Below are 18833 nucleotides of genomic sequence, written 5' to 3' on the forward strand. Positions count from 1 at the left end.
AAGTAGTTATAAAACTATCAAACTTGTGCAGTCACATAACAGAACACAGTAACCAACAAAGAAGTCTTTTATTCAGAAGAGGTTCAAGTGTCTTTACAAGTCATGATTTCAACTTACAAAATCAACATTACCGCCAGCGCTTTTCCTAAAGAATTGTCTTTTGTACAATGTCAAGTATGTACGCAAAGCAAATGAATGATCCATACCCTAACATTTCTACCCCAAAATCCCTATTTAGATTTTGCATATATATATATAAAGCACATATGAATATCATGTCTTCATACTTCAGGTCCTTCTCCTCCAGGAACCAGCTACAAAAGAGTAAGACATTTTTGCATTAGTGCCATAGAGTTAAGCTTTACAAACGGGACAGCTCTTACTTTACAACAAACATTTTAGGACATGGATACTTCATGCTAGACCACAAGTGGCTTTCAGACTCTCCCAACAGAGGAAATCAGTTATTGCCAGAGATGTACAAACAAAAAAGGCAGCAGGGAATAAATCAGCATAGCACCTCCTTGTGAAGAAAGCAAGGAACTGAAGAATATAAAAAGACATACAAAAGGAAAAACACGAGCGGGAAAAAAAAGGATTAAGCACTACTTTTATGGATATCTTTATCAGCTGAGCACTTCTAAAGAGAAAGAGCTTCACTGGTTTTGGGATCAAAATAAGAGTAAGTCTAAAGCATGGACTTCCTGATATGGGAATATACATGTCCAAAAGACACATGAGATCTAATGCAGAAACGTATCTGCCTTGCTGAAAATTCACCAAGTTCTTCTTCAAGGGCAACACAACCCCAGCTTAACTGGATGGTAGGAATTTCACTCCACACAAGGAGTCAGAATGTATGCTGTCCTTTGAACATGCAGAACAATAACCAAAGCAAAAAAAAGGCTTAGAAATTAACACAGGATGGCACCTGCTCCAACACACAATGCAGAGGTGCAAGAGAGGTAAAACAACACAAGAGAGACAATGTCTCATTCATAGAGAGCCAACTTAGACTCAGATCTTTCCACTTGAGCCTTCCTCTTCCCACAAAATTAGAAATGCCCTTGTATTGAAGTCCAGGCTTCATGGCCAGCTGTGCAGACAAGCTACCTGAAACTTCCTGATGTAGCAGAATGTCAGGAAAGCTTGGCTTAAAGGAGTCGAATATAATCACCGACTGATTTACAGGCATAGAAAGTCAACACATGCAGCCTCCGATGACTCACCATAGTTATGTTATTTCCATTGAGCAGAATCTGGTCCAGCTTTGTGATTCTTCTCCCCTCAGGTGTGATCTCACTGAAGGAGCATTAGAAAGAGTAAGTAAGAACACAGAACCAGGGACAAGGGCTCCAGATTTGATGACAGAACGGACAGAAATCCTTGCATTAAGGTGACCATTACCTGAACTAACACATAAATCAGCTACACGGCAGCATGATCTTGACAAATGGAGCACCTATTGGTGCAGAATGCAAACTGAAAAGGTCTATTTACTCAGTACATGGAGATGTGTGTTCACCCCCTAAAGCTTGACAGTTTCTTGAATATGATATATCAACACATAATGACAAAGTAAAAATATGTAAGTTTGCCACCTTGTTAAATCTTTGCCTAGGTCTTAAAGAAGTGTAAAAACAAATTAAATACTGGAAAGTTTCCCACACAACCCATGCAAAATTAAGACTGCAAATAGAATCCCCATACAAGTATAAACCATGCAATAGCTACTCTATGACATGGCTGTCCTGAACAAATTACTTTCTATAGTTTTAGGTCCAATGTTAAAATACTCAGCTGGTAAGTATTCCATAAATGTAAAAAACATTTTTCTAGCAAACCTTACACAGTACTTTGTCTCAGTGAACCAAACATTAAATAGCAACAAGACGCAAAAAACATACTTACAATTCCGTAACATCTTCCAGCACCATATCTGAAAATCCAGTTTCAAGGAAAATAAGGCCCAGATTTTAAAATTAGGCTATTTAATGCTATTTTCATTTTATGCGAAAATGTAATTTTACCTGAAAGTTGAAAATATCAGACTACAACGATCCATATAAAAAGGTTCTATTCAGTGAACCCAAAACTCTCAAGAGCTATAAATTACTTAGGTCAGAGCATAAAGCAGATAGCCTTAAACGTCCATCAAAGGATACTGACAAAGTCATCAAATCCTAGAAGTGTCCCAACAATTTCTTTGTCGCTCTTCATCACGATATGAATACGTGAACCAATGCACTTGTCCACAAGTTCTGTAGGTACACATAAAAGCATACGTTCTACAAAGCAAGTCTTTTGTGCCTTATGGGGTTTTTGGGGTTTGCTTACACAAACAGAAACACATTCCACACAACCTTACACATTCCCCCTCCACTCTCCCACACAAACCAGCCCCGCCAAACCAGCCCCGCCGCCCCCCATCCTAACACCCATCCCCACTCCCACCGGCCTCCCTCAGACACTCCCACAGCCCCAAACTCACCTCACCCGCCAGACCCCAACACCCCCACACCTATCCCCTACTCCCACCCTCCTTTTCCGCTGGCCTCCGACCCCGCTATCCTCCCGAGCCGCGCTCGGGCCCCCGCCTGACGCCATGCGCTCCCGCGCTCCCGCCTCCCGCCTCCCGCCAGGCGCCGGCGCAGCTCGGCCCCCGGAGGGGCCCGCAGCCGCCGCGACCCCTGGAGAGGGACCCGGGCCGGGCCCCGACTGCGGGCCCCGGGAATGCCCATGGTTACCGAGCGGCAGCAGCTGGGACGGGTTGGACACCGCGCTGGCCGCCATGTCGGAACGGGCCCTGGCCAATGGCCAATGGCCGCCCACAGCGGGGAGGGCCGGGCCGGGCCGGGCCGCTCCGCCCGCTGCCGCTGCCTCCGCCTGGGGACGGCTCTCGAGGGAGGCCTCCCGTTCTCCGCCTCGCTACTCGTCCTGCCGGCCCAGCCGAGCAGCGGCGGCGGGGTGCCGCCGGTACCGATGTGGCCCCGCGGGCTGTGTAGTGTGCGCTGTGATTGTCAGCTGCTACAGCGTCACGGCAGAAGGCAGGTTGGAAAATATTTCAGATCCCCGATGCTGACCCCACGAATCCCACCATGTCAGCCGAAACTGGATGTGATACATCCCGTCTTTCCTTAAACAACTCCCGTGATACTGACTTTACCACCCCCTTGGGCAGCTTTTCTGTGAAGAAATTATTTCTAATGTCCAACCAAAACCTTCCCGGCGTATAGGGAGTATTCTGCTGGCACTGGGGAAGGTAGGAGTGCATTGGCCAGAGCTTTGCAGAGGGGAGGGAGGGCACTGACTCCTTCCTTGCCATGAAACTGTCAGCAAGGTAACACTGAATCCCATTGATCTTCCATACCCCAGCTCTTGAGATGGCCATTGTTCATTGAAGGTAACCATTTCAGCATCCCTAAATCCTTTCTCCAGGCTCTATGCAAGGATGTGCCAGTTTTGCCCCGACACCAACATTTTATTTTGCATGTGAAAATGAACTGGCATTAACAGTCTAACTTGCTGTCCTTACTTATTGCAATTTTTATTTTCATTTTCTTTCTGGTATTTCCCAAGTGGCATTGAACCCTAAATGTATTTACTTTTTAACATCATATCAGTCTACATACACTACATGCTCTTCTGTGCCTGTTTGCTTTCCCCCAGATTCTACTTTAAATATTACTCTGGGAACCTTTGAATTTTTAGGGCCAAAACCCTCACTTCATTAAGATCAAAGTGAAGCCTTTTCCTCTTGTTCAGACTCCTCTTGTCCCAGAAGGCTTCCTAGTGCTCCATGGACCTAAGTCCTTGCTCTCTGTATCTAATTTGGGCACTAAGACTCCTTTTTAGAGTTAGGATTTCTGTGTATTCCTGTCTTCATGCATGCAATAGACAGTGTTGCATAGAGTGCAACATCCTCATCCTCAGCTCCCTGTCTGGCAGCTGAAACTTGGCCCCTTCCATTGACCTGCATCAATGGAACAAAGATGGACCAAAATACTAATTTGTGACGCTGGAGCCTCACATTGTGATCTTGCACAAAGCCTGCTGCCTGTGTGCCCAGCAGTTGGTTCTCATTAAATTTCCCACGCACAAGTACCGAAGTCTAGTAACAGAATTTTCTGACAGCATCAAGTTGCTCCTTGCTGTTTTTTTATGCTCTTTGCTCCTCCAAGGTGCACTGCAATCCTTGCTTTCTTGCCTAGGAAACTCGGACAGCCTGAGGAGAGTATAAGTTTTAGAGGACTGCTACTGTCCTGAAGGTGTCTGCATTTCTCTCAGCTGCTGCCATTTGGAGAGCTCTCCAGCTGAGAAAACAAATATCCTGTCTGCACAAGCAGCAGAATCTTGTCCCATAGCCACTGATAGGAAACTGCCCCTCGGGAAGTAATCCCACCTCCTGCAATGCTGACCTTTGGGGGATCTCTGCCTTCTTGGATGCCTGAGTGTGCCATCTGGGGAAATCGTGTGTTGGCTGAACTTCTGTACTTCTGCCAATACAGCTAATTTGTTGTCCTATCCCTTCAGCTCCACACCTTACCTGATGCAAATACCCACAGCACTTTCCTTGTTTGTGGTTCCCAGTGCTACTCGGTTACAGTCCTTTACTTCTGCCTGGGTCTGGGAAAGATCTGGTCTTGCAGCCTCTACACTGCCTATACTTACCTGTGTTCTCCATCTGCCCAGCCACTCTACACAAAACTGCCAGACTGACCTCTTCACTCTCCTTCTCCTTTTTCTAGAATGACACTGAAGTCTTTCTCTTTAGGCTACTGACATGGAAACACATCATCTTTCATTTGAGTCCCAAATGCAGTGCAATAATCTCACAGCAGAGGTCTTGCAGCCCAGCCACAGGGCAGGCTAAACTACAGCAAGGGCATTGTAGTTTTGAAGCACCCAAGCCAATTTCAATGCCTGGGTGAGCACTTATTCTGAGGGGAAAGGGCAAGGGAGCACATGTGGAACTCAAATTCAGAGCTACGTAAAAACTATGGAATCCTGTCTTTACTCAGAGTGCCTGGTAGAGCACAGGAAGTGTTACTTATTGGTCTAGAAAGTGTCAAGGTATACTCAGAGTACCCAGCTACTCAGCTTCAGAAGTTTGCTGTCACATTGTGTTATCTCACAGAGCTTGTTGCATAAGCCATCTAGCAACAGTTTTTGCCCTTAAAAGTTTCTCAATGTTGACAGAAAAATTAGTAACTCACTCTTTGCATCCACTTGCTGTCCTGCAGTACTAATGTTAGAGACCAAAGATTGGGGTGCTTCTTCCACACCTGAAAGCAGTTTTTGGAAATGAAGATGTGAAGGAAAATCCTGACAGCCAATCAGCCAAATCAGCCAAACTGGAAGAACAACATACTAAAAATAAACCTTCCAAATAAATGGGTTTTTTTGAGGAGTTGGAATTAATGAGCAGCCATCTGCTCTGCCTTAAGGCATCCCTGGGGTGCAGCACCACCCTCAAGACAGGTTGTCCAGTGTGTCTTCTGTCCATTAGATTGTGTGTCAACCTCTACAACTACTGCTCAAGGCTAGAACTAGACACTGCAACAGTTTTGAACTGTCATCAATCACCACAGACTCAAAGATACTCCACATTCCTGCAGGCACAGCAAAGTGCTGGGAAGTAAACTGCTGCACTTCCCTTCTCCCTCTCCCTCTTCCCTGGCCGCCATGTGCCTTCACTTCCACTTCCCAGTGATTTATCCCATGATACCAGCCATGCAGGCCTGGCTGGGCTGAAAGCATTAACAAGAGCAGGACTACGGATTATTAGGTTTCACAAGGTGGGCAGGAAGGTTTCTGTGCTGTCCTGGAGTCTGGAAGTTGACATGAGTTGCGACAGCCTTGCTCCATAGCCCGACAAAAGTTTTGACTTGGAGTTATTTCCACAAGCTCAATGAGGAACTTGAGACAGAAGGATTTGCCCTCCTCACTGCCTAGTCTGCAGAGTGGGGAAAAAAGAATCTATTGCTCCAAATCCACAATTGAAGGAGCTAGTGTTTATCACGTGGCGAGGAAATACCCATTCAAGTGCAACTGCTTGTTCTGCCCATCCTGTACCACCATCTGGGTGTCCACATCTGGTTGATTCAAAGATTGTGAAGAGCACTGAAGGATAGCCACAAAAATATAAAAGCATGGAGTTGTGAATCTGTGTGCAGAGCTGTGTGGGAGTGCTATTTCCAGCACAGTGTCTAAAACTCATTAAATTGACCTAAGTGAGCAGGTGCAATGGAACTGGGTCTTTCTGAATTTCATTCTTTCAACTTTATTTTCCACCAGTGACCTTCGTTTCAGATCTGCTAAAGAGTTTGTAGTGGACTACTGTCTAGGGAATCTTCATTGAGACTCATGAGCTTATATTTTAATGACATGCCATTTGCTTGCTCTTGAGTGCTGAAGGCTGTAGTATGTTCTTTGAGCCCTTCCTGCATAAATGCTCATTTCATGGCTGATGCATCTGAAAGAGGTATGATTTAGTGATCCAAATCATACCTCCCTGTTTTTGTCTTGCTATATTTCCTAGGAGTTCAGGGGAACTGGATGGTTCTGTGTGCCATGAAATGCACAGATGTCCTGAGGAAGGAGTGGGGCCTCAAGAGGAGAAGGCAAATCCAGTTGGCTGAAATGGCAGGCTAGCCCCACTCTCCCGGGGCTTTTGCTATGACTTCAGAACTACTTTTGGCCTAAGTGAATTTAGGCTGTACCAGTATGCACCACAGGTATGACAAAGATGAAGGGATTTATAATGATCACTATTTGAATATGGTGAAAGCCCATCAGAGCTTTTACCCTAGCCAAATATCCAAAGGCAGTAAGAGTGTCAAGTGACTGTATTCACCAAGCAGGGATCTTCTGACTGAATGCAGTATTTGGTCTGCCAGTAAATGGAAAGGCAGAAGTATAGTTTCTGCAGTGATTTCAGATGTTGAAATTCTCACATTATAGCAAGATACACCAATATTGTAATTTCTGAATACTTTTCTGTGGGGGTCAGGGGGGAGAAAGGTATCTCAGGAATGCAGAACCTGGTTCATATCACTCACAGACACTGGTTTTCTGTATGCATTAGTAGAGAAGATGAGTTACCAATGCACCTGTTAGCACTCTCTGCCCTAAATCAGTCATCCTTCCCCGTATGGAATTTTACCTGTATGACTGCTGGAAGTTCAATATTTCTATTTAATTTTTGTACTTAATTGGATTTTTTTACCATGCACTATTGTCAGGATTTATGGTAAGAAAGTTCAGTCCTACAGAGATGAGCTGAAGGTAGGCAGCAATGTTTTTGTCTTGGCATTCATCAAATGTATTGATTTACACTTGCAGACGTACCATTCATCCTATTTCTTTATTGCTATGCATTCCATGTACTTCCAAAAAAGTGTTTCAGTAAAATTACTGCTTCCAGTCTAGTGCTCAGAAGCAATCCTGCTTTATAGCAGTCCTGCTTCCACTCAAGGTCATGAGAAAATATGGAGAAGAAACAGATATCCCAAGCCCAACCCTACAGAGTGATGCCGATTCCCAGGACCCAAAAGTGTTTTCCTCTGCTGTTGACTGCACTGCATGCAGGACTCTTGGCTGCCAGCACCTCAGCTTTCAACTTTTGGGGTTTTGGAATAAAAAAAAAAAGGAAGTTTTTGGTTTTGAGTATTCTTGCAGGAGAATAATGTAACCTGGAGGAAAGAAATGTTTTAAACATCCTGTCATGTGCTGTGTTCCAAGATATTGTAAACAGTAAGAGTCCATAATTGAAATTAAACTGCAATATTCAGACTAAAAATGCCACATACTTTGCCTAAAAACATTATTTTCCAATGTTTTTTAAGATGTTAATTGCATTTTGAAATATAAGCAATTTCTTTCTAAGGTGAGACCTACAGGAGGGCAAAAATTCCATTTGCTACACAATTCCACTTAATGAAGTATAACTCTCTAGGGGCTTGACCTAAGGATTTGTGCAAGTCATGAAATATGGACTCATTTTCTGCTCTGTGAATTTTTACATTCTGATGGCCTTTGTTCCAGAGAAGGGCAAGTGTGGTGTGGTGGTAAGCGAGGTCTTTAATGTCTTAGGCATCTCTGTGAGTGAAAGGGACGCGCAGAATGGATGGGCAGCTGACTGCCTTGACTCAGTAATTCAGGACAATCACTGGCACAGAAATGCAGTCACTGTGGGTTTGTATCAGTACACCAAAGGCCACCAGCATGCTTGGAGAGGGAGCACCTCCTGACCATAGGGAGCAAGCTAGGCACTCCTTAAGCCTCACGAACCCAGCACATGGGTCCCATCTGTCCTCTCCCTTTTTTAAAATCCTTTTATTACTCCCTAACTCCTTCTTCTTTCCCCTCTCTTACCCCCTCTTTCTGTCCCTGCCGAGTTACTTTCTTGACATCTAGTGGTATTGTGTTCTCCAAACACCAGAGTAAAATCCAGTGCTGTGCCAAAAAACCTCCTGTCTCTTATCATTGTTATGCTTCCCAACCCCTTTTTCCTCCTGTTTGATTTTTTCCAGGAAGAAAATGCTATGCTTCTCTTTGGTTTTTCATATCCTGCGTATCAAATATATCAATGTACTTTCTTTTCTTGGTGATTTATAAAGAATACTCATTTACAGTAAAGTCTGAATAAATCTACTGTCCTGGTGCCAGGAAAATCCCTGTACATTAATTTAGGAAAGAATGTCCAAGATATGCATAGAAACCATCCCTAACAAAAAGCCAGGAATACTGGCTTTTGCTAAAGCCAGGAATACTCCATCAAACAGAGGCCTCTTAAATATGCAGCTGATAAGGGACTCTGCACTATCACACGTCTGCAGGAGGTCACTGCATCCTTCTTGTGGAAACACACCGAAAAATACATTCAGCTATGGAATGTGCACCTGAACAGTGCAGGCAGTTGAAGGGATGGCATCCTGCTGTACTGCCTCTCATGTGCTGTATTCCAAACTGGACAGTCTCACAATGAGATTCAGATCACGAAAAGAAGGAAGTTCTGTTCAACGGCCTCTACAACGATCAACAGTGAAATTAAGGAACCTGGTGTTCCTGTCAGGAATTGTTTCTGCACTCTGGTAAAACTACAGTTCATATGACTCATTTAAGGACCTTCTATCCTGAAACAGGAGGCTGGCAACAAAACTACAGCATAACCCATGCCATTCCCTTTCCTGTTAATTCACCAGCAAAACAGCCTGTAATGAAAAACATAAAACGTGGACACACAAGGCAGTGCATTTGCTTAAAAATGTGTTGCACACAATAAATGCTGACCAGGCCACTCGCACGTGTATGCTGGCTCCTGTCAGTAGGTGGGGAGAAGGCATGAGTCAAATCAATCTGCTTAGCAGTGTTGAAAAGTAAAACCACCTTACATTTACATAACATTTTGCCCTGTGGAGTGCAACAGGGACTTTTTAATACAAATAATGAACTTTTTGAGAGCTGTTACTGTCAGGAGTTTTTACTAAGCTAAGCTGAGTCACCACTTTCCTTCATGTCTCACAACACTTAAAATTGATAGAAATCAGTAGCACCCTCAGTGTGCACACAGCATAACCTTGCTTTTCTGGAACTTGATTCTGCAAGTCAAGGGAAGAATGTGAAAGACTTTTCATCCATCTCATTTAGGGCCTGTGTTAAACTCTTGGTTTCATCTCACCCATGAAGGAGGTGGTTGTGGTATCGCTGCTACACTTGGGCCCTCTGGTAGCCTGGTAGTTCAGGAATTGTTTAAATCTGTGGGGGTCCAGAGCACATTTCTCCTCCCTCCTTGATAAAAGCCTTCATCATCATCATGCATGTCATTTGATCCACCGACTCATCTTTTCAATTTGTGTATTTTTTTTTTTTTGTATGATTATCATCTTTCAGCAAAAAAGCACTTTAAACCACAACTAAAGTTACTTCAAAATCCTCGGTGCTGTGCACCTTAAAAAAAGCCCCAGACAAGTACTTGGCCATAACAGTAACACATCACTGAAAGGGAACTTATCCATACTTCTAGACAAAAGCTTTTCTTAATCCAACTGTTGTATAAATTGCCTTGACATTTTTTGAGTATCTAGCAACTGACTTAGCAAGAAGAGTAATTCTGGAAGGTGTCCACACAAAACAGTGATGCCTACCATATCTGTTTTTTAACCTATGCAATGCAATAGAAAGTACCTCAAATCACACATTAAGTCACTATTTATTTGAAGTTCATATTTTGTAATTGGACAACACTAACTGAAGGCACCTTTCCAGCTACCTCCATAACTTTGTATCTACAGAATTAATGTGAAAACATTCAGTAGGTCCCAAATAATTCCTGGCATCTGCAATTAAATACCTTGAATTCTACTCCAACATGAAGAGATTTATGACTGTGACTGCCTGCATTACGGATGTCCTGAGCAAAGAGCCAGTAACCACCCTGCCTTGCTAAGCACGGCTGAAGTAATGATCAAGTGTCAGGGGTAGATTAACAGGTAGTACATTAAAACACAAGCTGACCATTCAAATTATGATTCAAAGATTTTTTTGAAGAATAATGTTCCCCAATCCCATATGCAAACAAAACAATCAGACCACATTCATATATTATTTTTTTATTTTCCCATACAATATTCACAGGATCTACTTTTTGTCTTATTCAAACTAAATTTTTCCCCCCCATGCCCTCAAACTAAAGAACCGACATTTCAGGACACGAAAAGAAGTCTTGTAAACATAAAACATCCAACGCATAGCTAAAACCCAGAGCATTTAGCAATTAAAAACACAGTTATATCCCCTTTAACGCAGGGTGTTTTCTTGCGTATCACACCATTAACCAAACTGCCCATTTATTAAAAAGGTGCAGTTTTAACCAAAGGTCACAATGCACTTCTTCACCCACTGCGTGTTAACATGTGTGTTTTATTATATCCTATTCAGTCAGTTAAAAACTATATACAGCTACGTTTAAACGTGTGTTTGTGCCATGTTTTTAACAACACAAAAATAAAGGCATTTTTAAGCTGTTGCTGCGTATTATGCAGCAGGATGCCAGAGCACTGGTTCAGACACCTAACTTTAATGGAAAAGTCAAGTCCACAAAACCTCTGCTGTGGGAGTAACATTGAATGGAACAGTCCACACATTCAAACAATCATGAAATAAAGAGACATGTATGCAATAGCTGATCATCAGTTTTATAGCACTATTTACCACTTTTGCCAGCACACAGAAAAACTCAGTAGAAAAAAACCCCAACACAATTCAAGCGTTCAACCAAATGCCTTTGTTGTGATTAAAGCCACATAACTAATCTTCAAACTCCAGAAATAATGAACACTAGCAAAAGTAAATAATGTTTTCATTTGACACTTGCACCTGAAGTGTACCACTTGCTTTACTACTGTGTGCAATGCAGCACAAAAAGACATCAGTTGCTGAAGCACAAGAAGAAAGCATAGAGGTACAATCAAGAATGTTCTGTGCAGGGACAGATTTGTATTGCAAGACAAAAGCAGAATTTTGTTTTCTTGTATTAGTGGGTCTGTTTCTGGAGAACCTGCATCCCAAAATGTGAATGCAAATTCAAAATTCAGTACAGGACAACAGAACTTTACATCCTGAATTTTACTTAAGGAAATTTAATACCTCCATGACCTTCTAAATAGTCTTTGAGCTGTCTGATGTTTTCATTCACTTTCCAAAAGAGCAGTCAATTAGTTCACAACAGAGTAGGGACACTTTTATTTTTTTCAATCATGATTTTAAAATCAAGTAATCTTAGATCAATTTCTCAGACTGTTCAAGTGTCATGAACAAGTAATTTCAAATTTTTGCTAGAAATACTATAGGCAATTAATAAGGGTGTAGTACTCTTTCTCTGCTTGTCGAGAACTTGAGTAAGAAGCATCTTTTGATTTAGCTAGTAATACATGACAATTTTTTCACTTTAGTTTATTTTATATGCATTTAAGAATTTGTCAGCCTATTTTTTTTTTCCAGAGCCATTTGAAGGAGTTTAGCCTTACTATGACCAGCTCAATTCAACCTATGGGCATGTACATACATTTACTACCTTCCACAACCAAATAAAAGAGAATTTTACAATACATAAGCTACTGGAGACATAAGCAGTGAAAACAATGTAACTCTAATAACTCTACCAAAAAGATAACCTGAAATATTTAAAACGTTTCCTCACCACTAACAAAATAAGAGTGGCAATTAAGATGCACAAGGCTGTCATGTCTCAGTGCACCACACAGAGGAATATTTACAGCACTTGTGCAATGCAGTATCAATATCAAATTGCCCTCTTACTAGGAAAACAATTTAGTAAAAAGCTTTGTACGTGCCTAACACATAATATAACCTCATCCAGTGCTGGTGCTGTGCTGCACAGGTTCAATGACAAAGTTAGAAGACTCCCTATTCTACTGCATGTTTTTTACATAAACTTGGAAATTTGGAATTTTTTTTTTTGTATGCAGAAGTGGATTTCCTGAGTAGTCTCAGCTTACAATTTCTTCAGTAAAACAAACATTGCAAAAGAGAATATGTATTCATTTTAATACAGAAGAATGTATGTTTAAGCAATCATAATAAAGTATAAAACTCAGCAAATTGTGAAGACTTTCCAGGCTGATAAAGAATGTGTACCACAATGTAGTGCCAAGCTTTCAACGACTTTACAAAAAACCAAGGGGTATGATTCCATTTTCTTAAAACAGCAAATCAAAACAGTGCACTACAGTTAATCATGTTTTCTTTTTTATAATGCAAGATATTCAGCCTGAAAATTAAAATGATATTTTCATATATATAATCTCTTGTATCAGACACTAGACTTTGTGTTACTTTAAGGTGTTACACTGCAGATGACTAATTGTACTGGTAGAAATCAAACTTGGTTTGGATTAGTATCAATCAGTAGAAATAAAGAGAGACTAGACACTGCCAGATATTTTAATATGGGAATTAAAACACTTAAGTTCCAAAGGATCCTTAAAAATATTTTAGATTATGTGTCACTTCCGTAACTTTTTGGGTCTGTTTTGTGATTTTTAAGAGATGAGGAATATACACATTTGAATGTTGCATATAGTCAGACCTCTGTACCTACAATTAAATTGGAGAACCGCTAATCTTAACGAGTAACACACCTGAAGCACTGCCACTGGTTACGATCCAACACGTGTTGTCGTGGTTCTTTTATCCGAGAAGAAGCTTTTAAGGAGAAATACCTGCCCAATACTAACAACAAGAAGGATGATTGCTTCCCCTATTGACCAGTAGGCCACCCTTGTGTTTAAATCCTCTGCTCTGCTGCGGCCCTGCGCTTCCCTCAGGCGGAAATGAGTCTGGTAGTCGATGACAGACTTCAAAGCTTCGTGAATTGAAACGCACGCAGACTCCATCTGGAGAAACAAACACACAATATAGAATAAAGAACCCTTCTAGTGATTTTGTGCTTTGATATTTAAAATGAGGAGTCATGTAATTTTGAAAGCTAAGAATTAACTCAGATCAATGTCAGACAGAAATAGTGTAAATACACTATTATATTATACTGATGAAACACAAAAATGTGATGCTGTTAAATACAAAAGCAGATAAAACCACAGAACTAATAAAAAGCAATGAGCTCTGAGAATTAATTAACAAATTCCAAAATCATACTTGGATTCAAAATGACCCTCATAAATATTTTTGAAATGTCACTGATCCTCCAGCTGTTAATTCCACAGGAAATAAACAAGCAGCTGTTTATAATATTAAGATACACACAGCATATATTACATGTTTCAGTTTTCACAAATATGACATTCTTCATTGATTAATTCTCACTCAAGTTGTACAATGTCTATTCTGCTGTCAAGGGACCATTCTCTCAGTCATGTATACAAAAGCTGGTTAGAGAAGGGACAACTGTTATCCTTCATTGCTCCTGAACACTCAATACCTTACTTATACAAAAAAACGTACCAACTTGGCCAATTTAATGATTTTTCATTTTAAAAAAATCAAAAAGATTTATTGGTTTTTCAAGTCCTAGATAATTTTTAATAAAAACTTATTGCAGTTTCAGTTTATCTGCTGTGAATAATGTGTTTTGATCACTAAGAGATAGTCATTAGATCTTCAAAAGATTTATTTTCTACGTACAATTTAGGTTTATCTTTAATGGCTTAAAATTAATATTTCCTGAAGATCAAACAGCACAAATTATTATAAAGGAATTGTTTAATGCCCTTGTAGGACTGCTCTCAGTCCCTTGTATCCGTGTCTAACCACATTTTGATGACTTTCAAGACATGTGTCTGAACAAGTCTAAGATAATCTTCTTTACAAAATTCAGAATGAGTTTTCCAAACCAAGTTTTGCTGTTGGTAAATTGTAGAAACCTCCTGATCTGCACAAGGGATTTAAACACAAGGTCACTCTGGTTTTATGGATTTACCTTTAACTGTTCCCATGAAAGGCTGCCCATATTTGGTCATGCCACAAGCCTGACCAGAACTGCAAAAAGAACCTCCTTCCACAGAAGCAAAAAAAAGAAACTAGGAGATACAGTATCAAGAATTTGAACACAAAATAAAAAGCAGTGCAGCAATTAATGAAATGTTCCAAAGGAAGTTTTAAGGTATTTAGATTGTGTACAGGTAGCATAAAACTATAAAATCCTGAAAATACAATAACAATAATGCTCTGACACTTTGTAGACTTATAAAGCCCAACTATCTAGAAGCCAGATAAATACAGCTGACTTTATTGATTTATTTCGCTAGAATTTCCTTCCCCAGTTTAAAAATAGTAGTTACATGAATCTTCCTCCTAAAAAAAGACTCTACTGTTTTAAATATAGAAATAAGTCTGAGAGTTTCTCCAGAACTTGGAAATTTTTTAAATCCTATTCCACCAATATCTATTTAGTGAAAGCTACATGTCAAGAAACACAATACTGTGTCATTAGAAACTTTAGAGAGATCCCACTAACCAAATGGAAAACAATTTAAAAAAACCCAGAAACCACCGGAACAACAAAACCCCAAACAACTTAAGTGGCCTTAAGTTTCTGTCCTAATTTCCTCTTAAACATTTGGTGATTCCTTCGCAGCTCTCTTTTGTGTTCTACAAATCTTATCTTTACAAAGAAAGCCCATTTATTGCAATTCAGAGTATTTTAAAAGCTTCAATTCACTCATTTTTGAAAGTGATGTAGATAACTAAAGCAGCTGAACTTGAAGAAAAATTGCCTTCACCTAACAACTTTTGTCAAACACAACAGCGTTTTACCTGGGTAAGTGCAGTTACTCTGTTCTCACTAGGAAACAGTGGTGGATCTTCTCCAACCTGGAAATCGAAGTACACAGTTTTGTGTGTGAAAGTAGAGAACTCATTACTGAAGCAGAACTTGTATGTTCCATTCCTGGATGCAGTAAATGTAAAGCTATCATATTGTTTCTTCATCTCTTTGTACAGTACAATGCCATCGGGATCTTCCAACCGACAATCAACGTCATAATGACCTCCAGTGATCACCTGGAAACAAAAAACAATAAATTGGTTTTTTTTAAATGGACACTTAAATATTTCTTCTGAGAAGTATGGTCTGGCAGGTGGAACTGCAAAGCTTTTTGCCTTGACAGGAATGTTAAAATATAATGCATTCATGTGAGAATCTTTCAAAGCAAGTCTGCAAAATTATTTTCCTATGAATGACACACAGAAAATAATTTAAAATGCTTTCTGTTCAGCATTTGCAAAGTCAACTGTATTTTCAAATCCTTAGGAGAACATTTTTAGTTACTTTTTTGTTACTAACTGTACAACAGCAAAGGCTACAGTAGATGACACAGCATGGGACAGCAAAGACATGACAGTAATGAGACTGACATTTGCTGCACACTCAAGTCCTCCGTGGAATTGATTCATCCAGCTGAGACTGCTAACATGCAGCAAGACACTTCCTTCCCGTGTGGCCAGGAAAGTGTAACTGCCCTGCTATATATCAGATGCATTAGGCTGCAGGAATGGTGTTTGACCAGTAGAACAGGAATTTCAATCTGTCTGGCTTCAATCTGTCCATTTTCCTGTCTGGCTGCTGTCAACAGAGCAAGCTCTGGGGAACCTGCCGCCTCAGGAGCTCTACCAAAAACCAGCACATCCCGGATAATGCTTGCAACTGACTCAAAACTTCACAACTGTTCCAAGGCAGTTTTAAGGCTTTGATTACTGTTGGTCTACAGTGTATTACTACCTGGATTCTCTAGAAAGACTGATTGGGAGTTTAGGTATTCAAACTTGGTATTCTGATCACTCTTACTACAGCAGTTTTAAACTTTAACCTGGCTGCAAACTTTTTACTTTTAAGTTAAAGCATGCTGAAGGAGGAAGAGACTAGTTTTATATGTGTGCAGAAATCACTGAAATATTTTAGTATCTCTGTATCTGTACTTCAGTCCACATGGCACTGTTTACATGCTCATCAGTTTACAGAAGTACCAGGTTATTAAAATGATTACATTAGTGGTACAACTGAAATAACAACAGACTGGAGCAGCAGCTCCTCCACAAAGGCAAAGTTTTAAAAGTATCCAGATGGCAAGCAATAACACAGCTCTTAATTTTTGAAATACAATCTACAATTTGACAGGGGTGTGCTTTTTACCAATTACATGGAAGTCACTTGCATTGAGTTGCGTAGGCACCCTGACAATGCTGGTTTACATACAGGTAGTAAAGATTGGCTAGAACTTTAAAAAGTTCCTGCAGGATTCCTTGCCATGGAACTTGCTTGTGCCTCCTGTCAACCCTTGAGACATACTGCCAAAGGACGTTCACACAGCACTTCAAGCTGCCAGTGGCTGGTCAAATCCAAACTGTTCTTTTAGCAGTGCTAATCCTGTCCTGGCCACCAATAAAAGTGGCAACTGTATGCTTATCTGTCCAGTCACACCCACATCAAAACCGCAGGGTAAAGTACTGCACAGAAAAGACTGTATGGAAGAAACAGTCAGGGACAAGAAATATTTGGATAGAGAAAAAGATATCCAGGACCTAGACCACACAGGACAGAGTAACAAGGACTGATATGTGGCAGCAACATTCCCCAAATATACTTGAGATGGGACAGCAACTGAGAAACTAGAAAGCACAGAACTTCAGCAAAAAAAGCCAGCTCATAAAAATTACACAATCCTTTCAAAAGGCCCCAAAGATTAACTGTGATTTTTGTCACCGGGCATGAGTTTTCTCTCATCCTGCTGCTGTACTATCAGTGGGTTCGTCTACTGAAGTAACAGACTGAAAAGTTCCAGCCCTGCTGATACACTCAGAGGCAACAAAACACGTGATGCTGTACCACATCCTTCTCCTATCACCCTTTCACTGTTTAGTATGTAAGCCAAACCTCAACTGTACTCTGAAATACGAAATATTAGCTCTTAAGATGTACTGTGCCCATCCTGTGCTTCACAAAGCACAGGGAAATTACGTCTGCGGCACACGGACCTGTTGGTCAGTGTACTTTAGGTATTCTCTGCGCCGTTCCGGGGGGCACTACACAGCAGCTACCAGCTCACGGACACTGCCAGTTCCCAGGGCCCGCTCGGTGTCCCACTCAGCCCTGCACTACATGGAAACCTCCCAGCCGCTCCCGCAGTTTTCCTCAGTCAAGCTGGAAACCTCTCACTGGATCCAGCCGCTGCTCCCAAATGCTCCCTACAGGAAGGAAGCCGATGGACAGCCCCCGGCAGGGCCTGGCCTTAGGGCTCGGGGCCGCGGCCCAGCGCGGCGCCACGGCCGGGGCGACTCCTCCCGCCGGGTACCTGGAACTCGAGGGTGCACTTGGTGCCCTGGGCGATCTCCTCGTAGAAGCACTGCTTGGCATTGTCGGGCAGCTCGAACGTGATCTCGGAGGCCCGCGCCGCGCAGGCCGCCAGCGCCCACACCAGCAGCAAGGGCGGCAGCGGCCCCCGGGAGCCCCGCGGCGGCATGGCCCGGCGCGGAGAGAGGTGAGGAGGGGCGGAGGAGCTCGGGGCTGCGGGGCGGCGGGGCGGCGGGGCGGCGGGCGGGACGCGGCGTGGCCGAGGGGACGAGCGGCGGCACCCGGAAGAGCCCGCGCCTTCCCGGAGCGCTTCCGGGCCGAGTGCCGGCGGGAAGGGGCGGGGAGCGCCGGCCCTGCTCCTTCCCTCTTACCCCTTCCCCGTTCTCCTTTCCCCGCGGCTGCCCCGGCCGGCGGCGCGCTGTGCGCTCGGCGGCGTTGCCCGCAGGTTAAGCTTTTGAGAAGTCGCCTAAGCCCTACAGCTGGAAATGGCGGGCTCCTGTGGCCCAGCGCTCGGAAGGAGCGACCTCGATGGCCTCCGAGGAGATTGGAGAGTTCTGCTCTGCAGATCCTTGAACGTTCATTGCAGAGAGTGAATAAGAGGTGAATGAATAAACAGAGGTATAAAACGTCGATTAAAGTGCTCACGCTGGTTGCAAGAGTGTCGACTTTCGAGTTCCACTCCAGTCACTCATGGAGTCGTAGAATGTCAAAAGCTGGAAATCTCAGTGAGTTCTAACCCACCTGCCGCAGGCAGGGACACTTCCCCGTAGATCAGGTTGTTCAGAGTCCCACCCGACCTTGAACACTGCCAGGTTTGGAGTATTCCCAACCTCCTCGGTAGTGTTTCAGTGCCTCACTACCCTCACTGTAAAGAATTTTTTCCTTATGTCTGAGCTAGGTTTCCCTTCTTTCAGTTAGTACCCATTATTTCTTGTCCTGACACTACAGATCCTGATGAAGAGTTCCTCTCCAGCTTCCGTGTAAGCCCCCTTCATATACTGCT

The 18833-nt window shown here is 42.3% G+C and overlaps 2 protein-coding genes across 2 annotated transcripts; both read right to left on the reverse strand.

Annotated features, from left to right (window-relative positions):
• Window positions 1–49: 49 nt before the first annotated feature.
• Window positions 50–2910, reverse strand: LSM5 (LSM5 homolog, U6 small nuclear RNA and mRNA degradation associated). The gene is made up of 5 exons (XM_064403880.1): window positions 2748–2910; window positions 2166–2261; window positions 1912–1939; window positions 1230–1302; window positions 50–314 (listed from the first exon to the last, which is right to left on the reverse strand). The coding sequence occupies exons 1-5, from the start codon at window positions 2791–2793 to the stop codon at window positions 282–284; spliced, it is 276 nt and encodes a 91-aa protein (XP_064259950.1). The 5' UTR covers window positions 2794–2910; the 3' UTR covers window positions 50–281.
• A 7687-nt stretch (window positions 2911–10597) lies between these two features.
• TMED7 (transmembrane p24 trafficking protein 7) lies at window positions 10598–18110 on the reverse strand. The gene is made up of 3 exons (XM_064403479.1): window positions 17832–18110; window positions 15298–15543; window positions 10598–13418 (listed from the first exon to the last, which is right to left on the reverse strand). The coding sequence occupies exons 1-3, from the start codon at window positions 17997–17999 to the stop codon at window positions 13182–13184; spliced, it is 651 nt and encodes a 216-aa protein (XP_064259549.1). The 5' UTR covers window positions 18000–18110; the 3' UTR covers window positions 10598–13181.
• Window positions 18111–18833: the final 723 nt, after the last annotated feature.

The sequence above is a fragment of the Passer domesticus genome, chromosome Z, assembly GCF_036417665.1.
Source record: "Passer domesticus isolate bPasDom1 chromosome Z, bPasDom1.hap1, whole genome shotgun sequence".
NCBI classification, from domain to species: Eukaryota; Metazoa; Chordata; class Aves; order Passeriformes; family Passeridae; genus Passer; species Passer domesticus.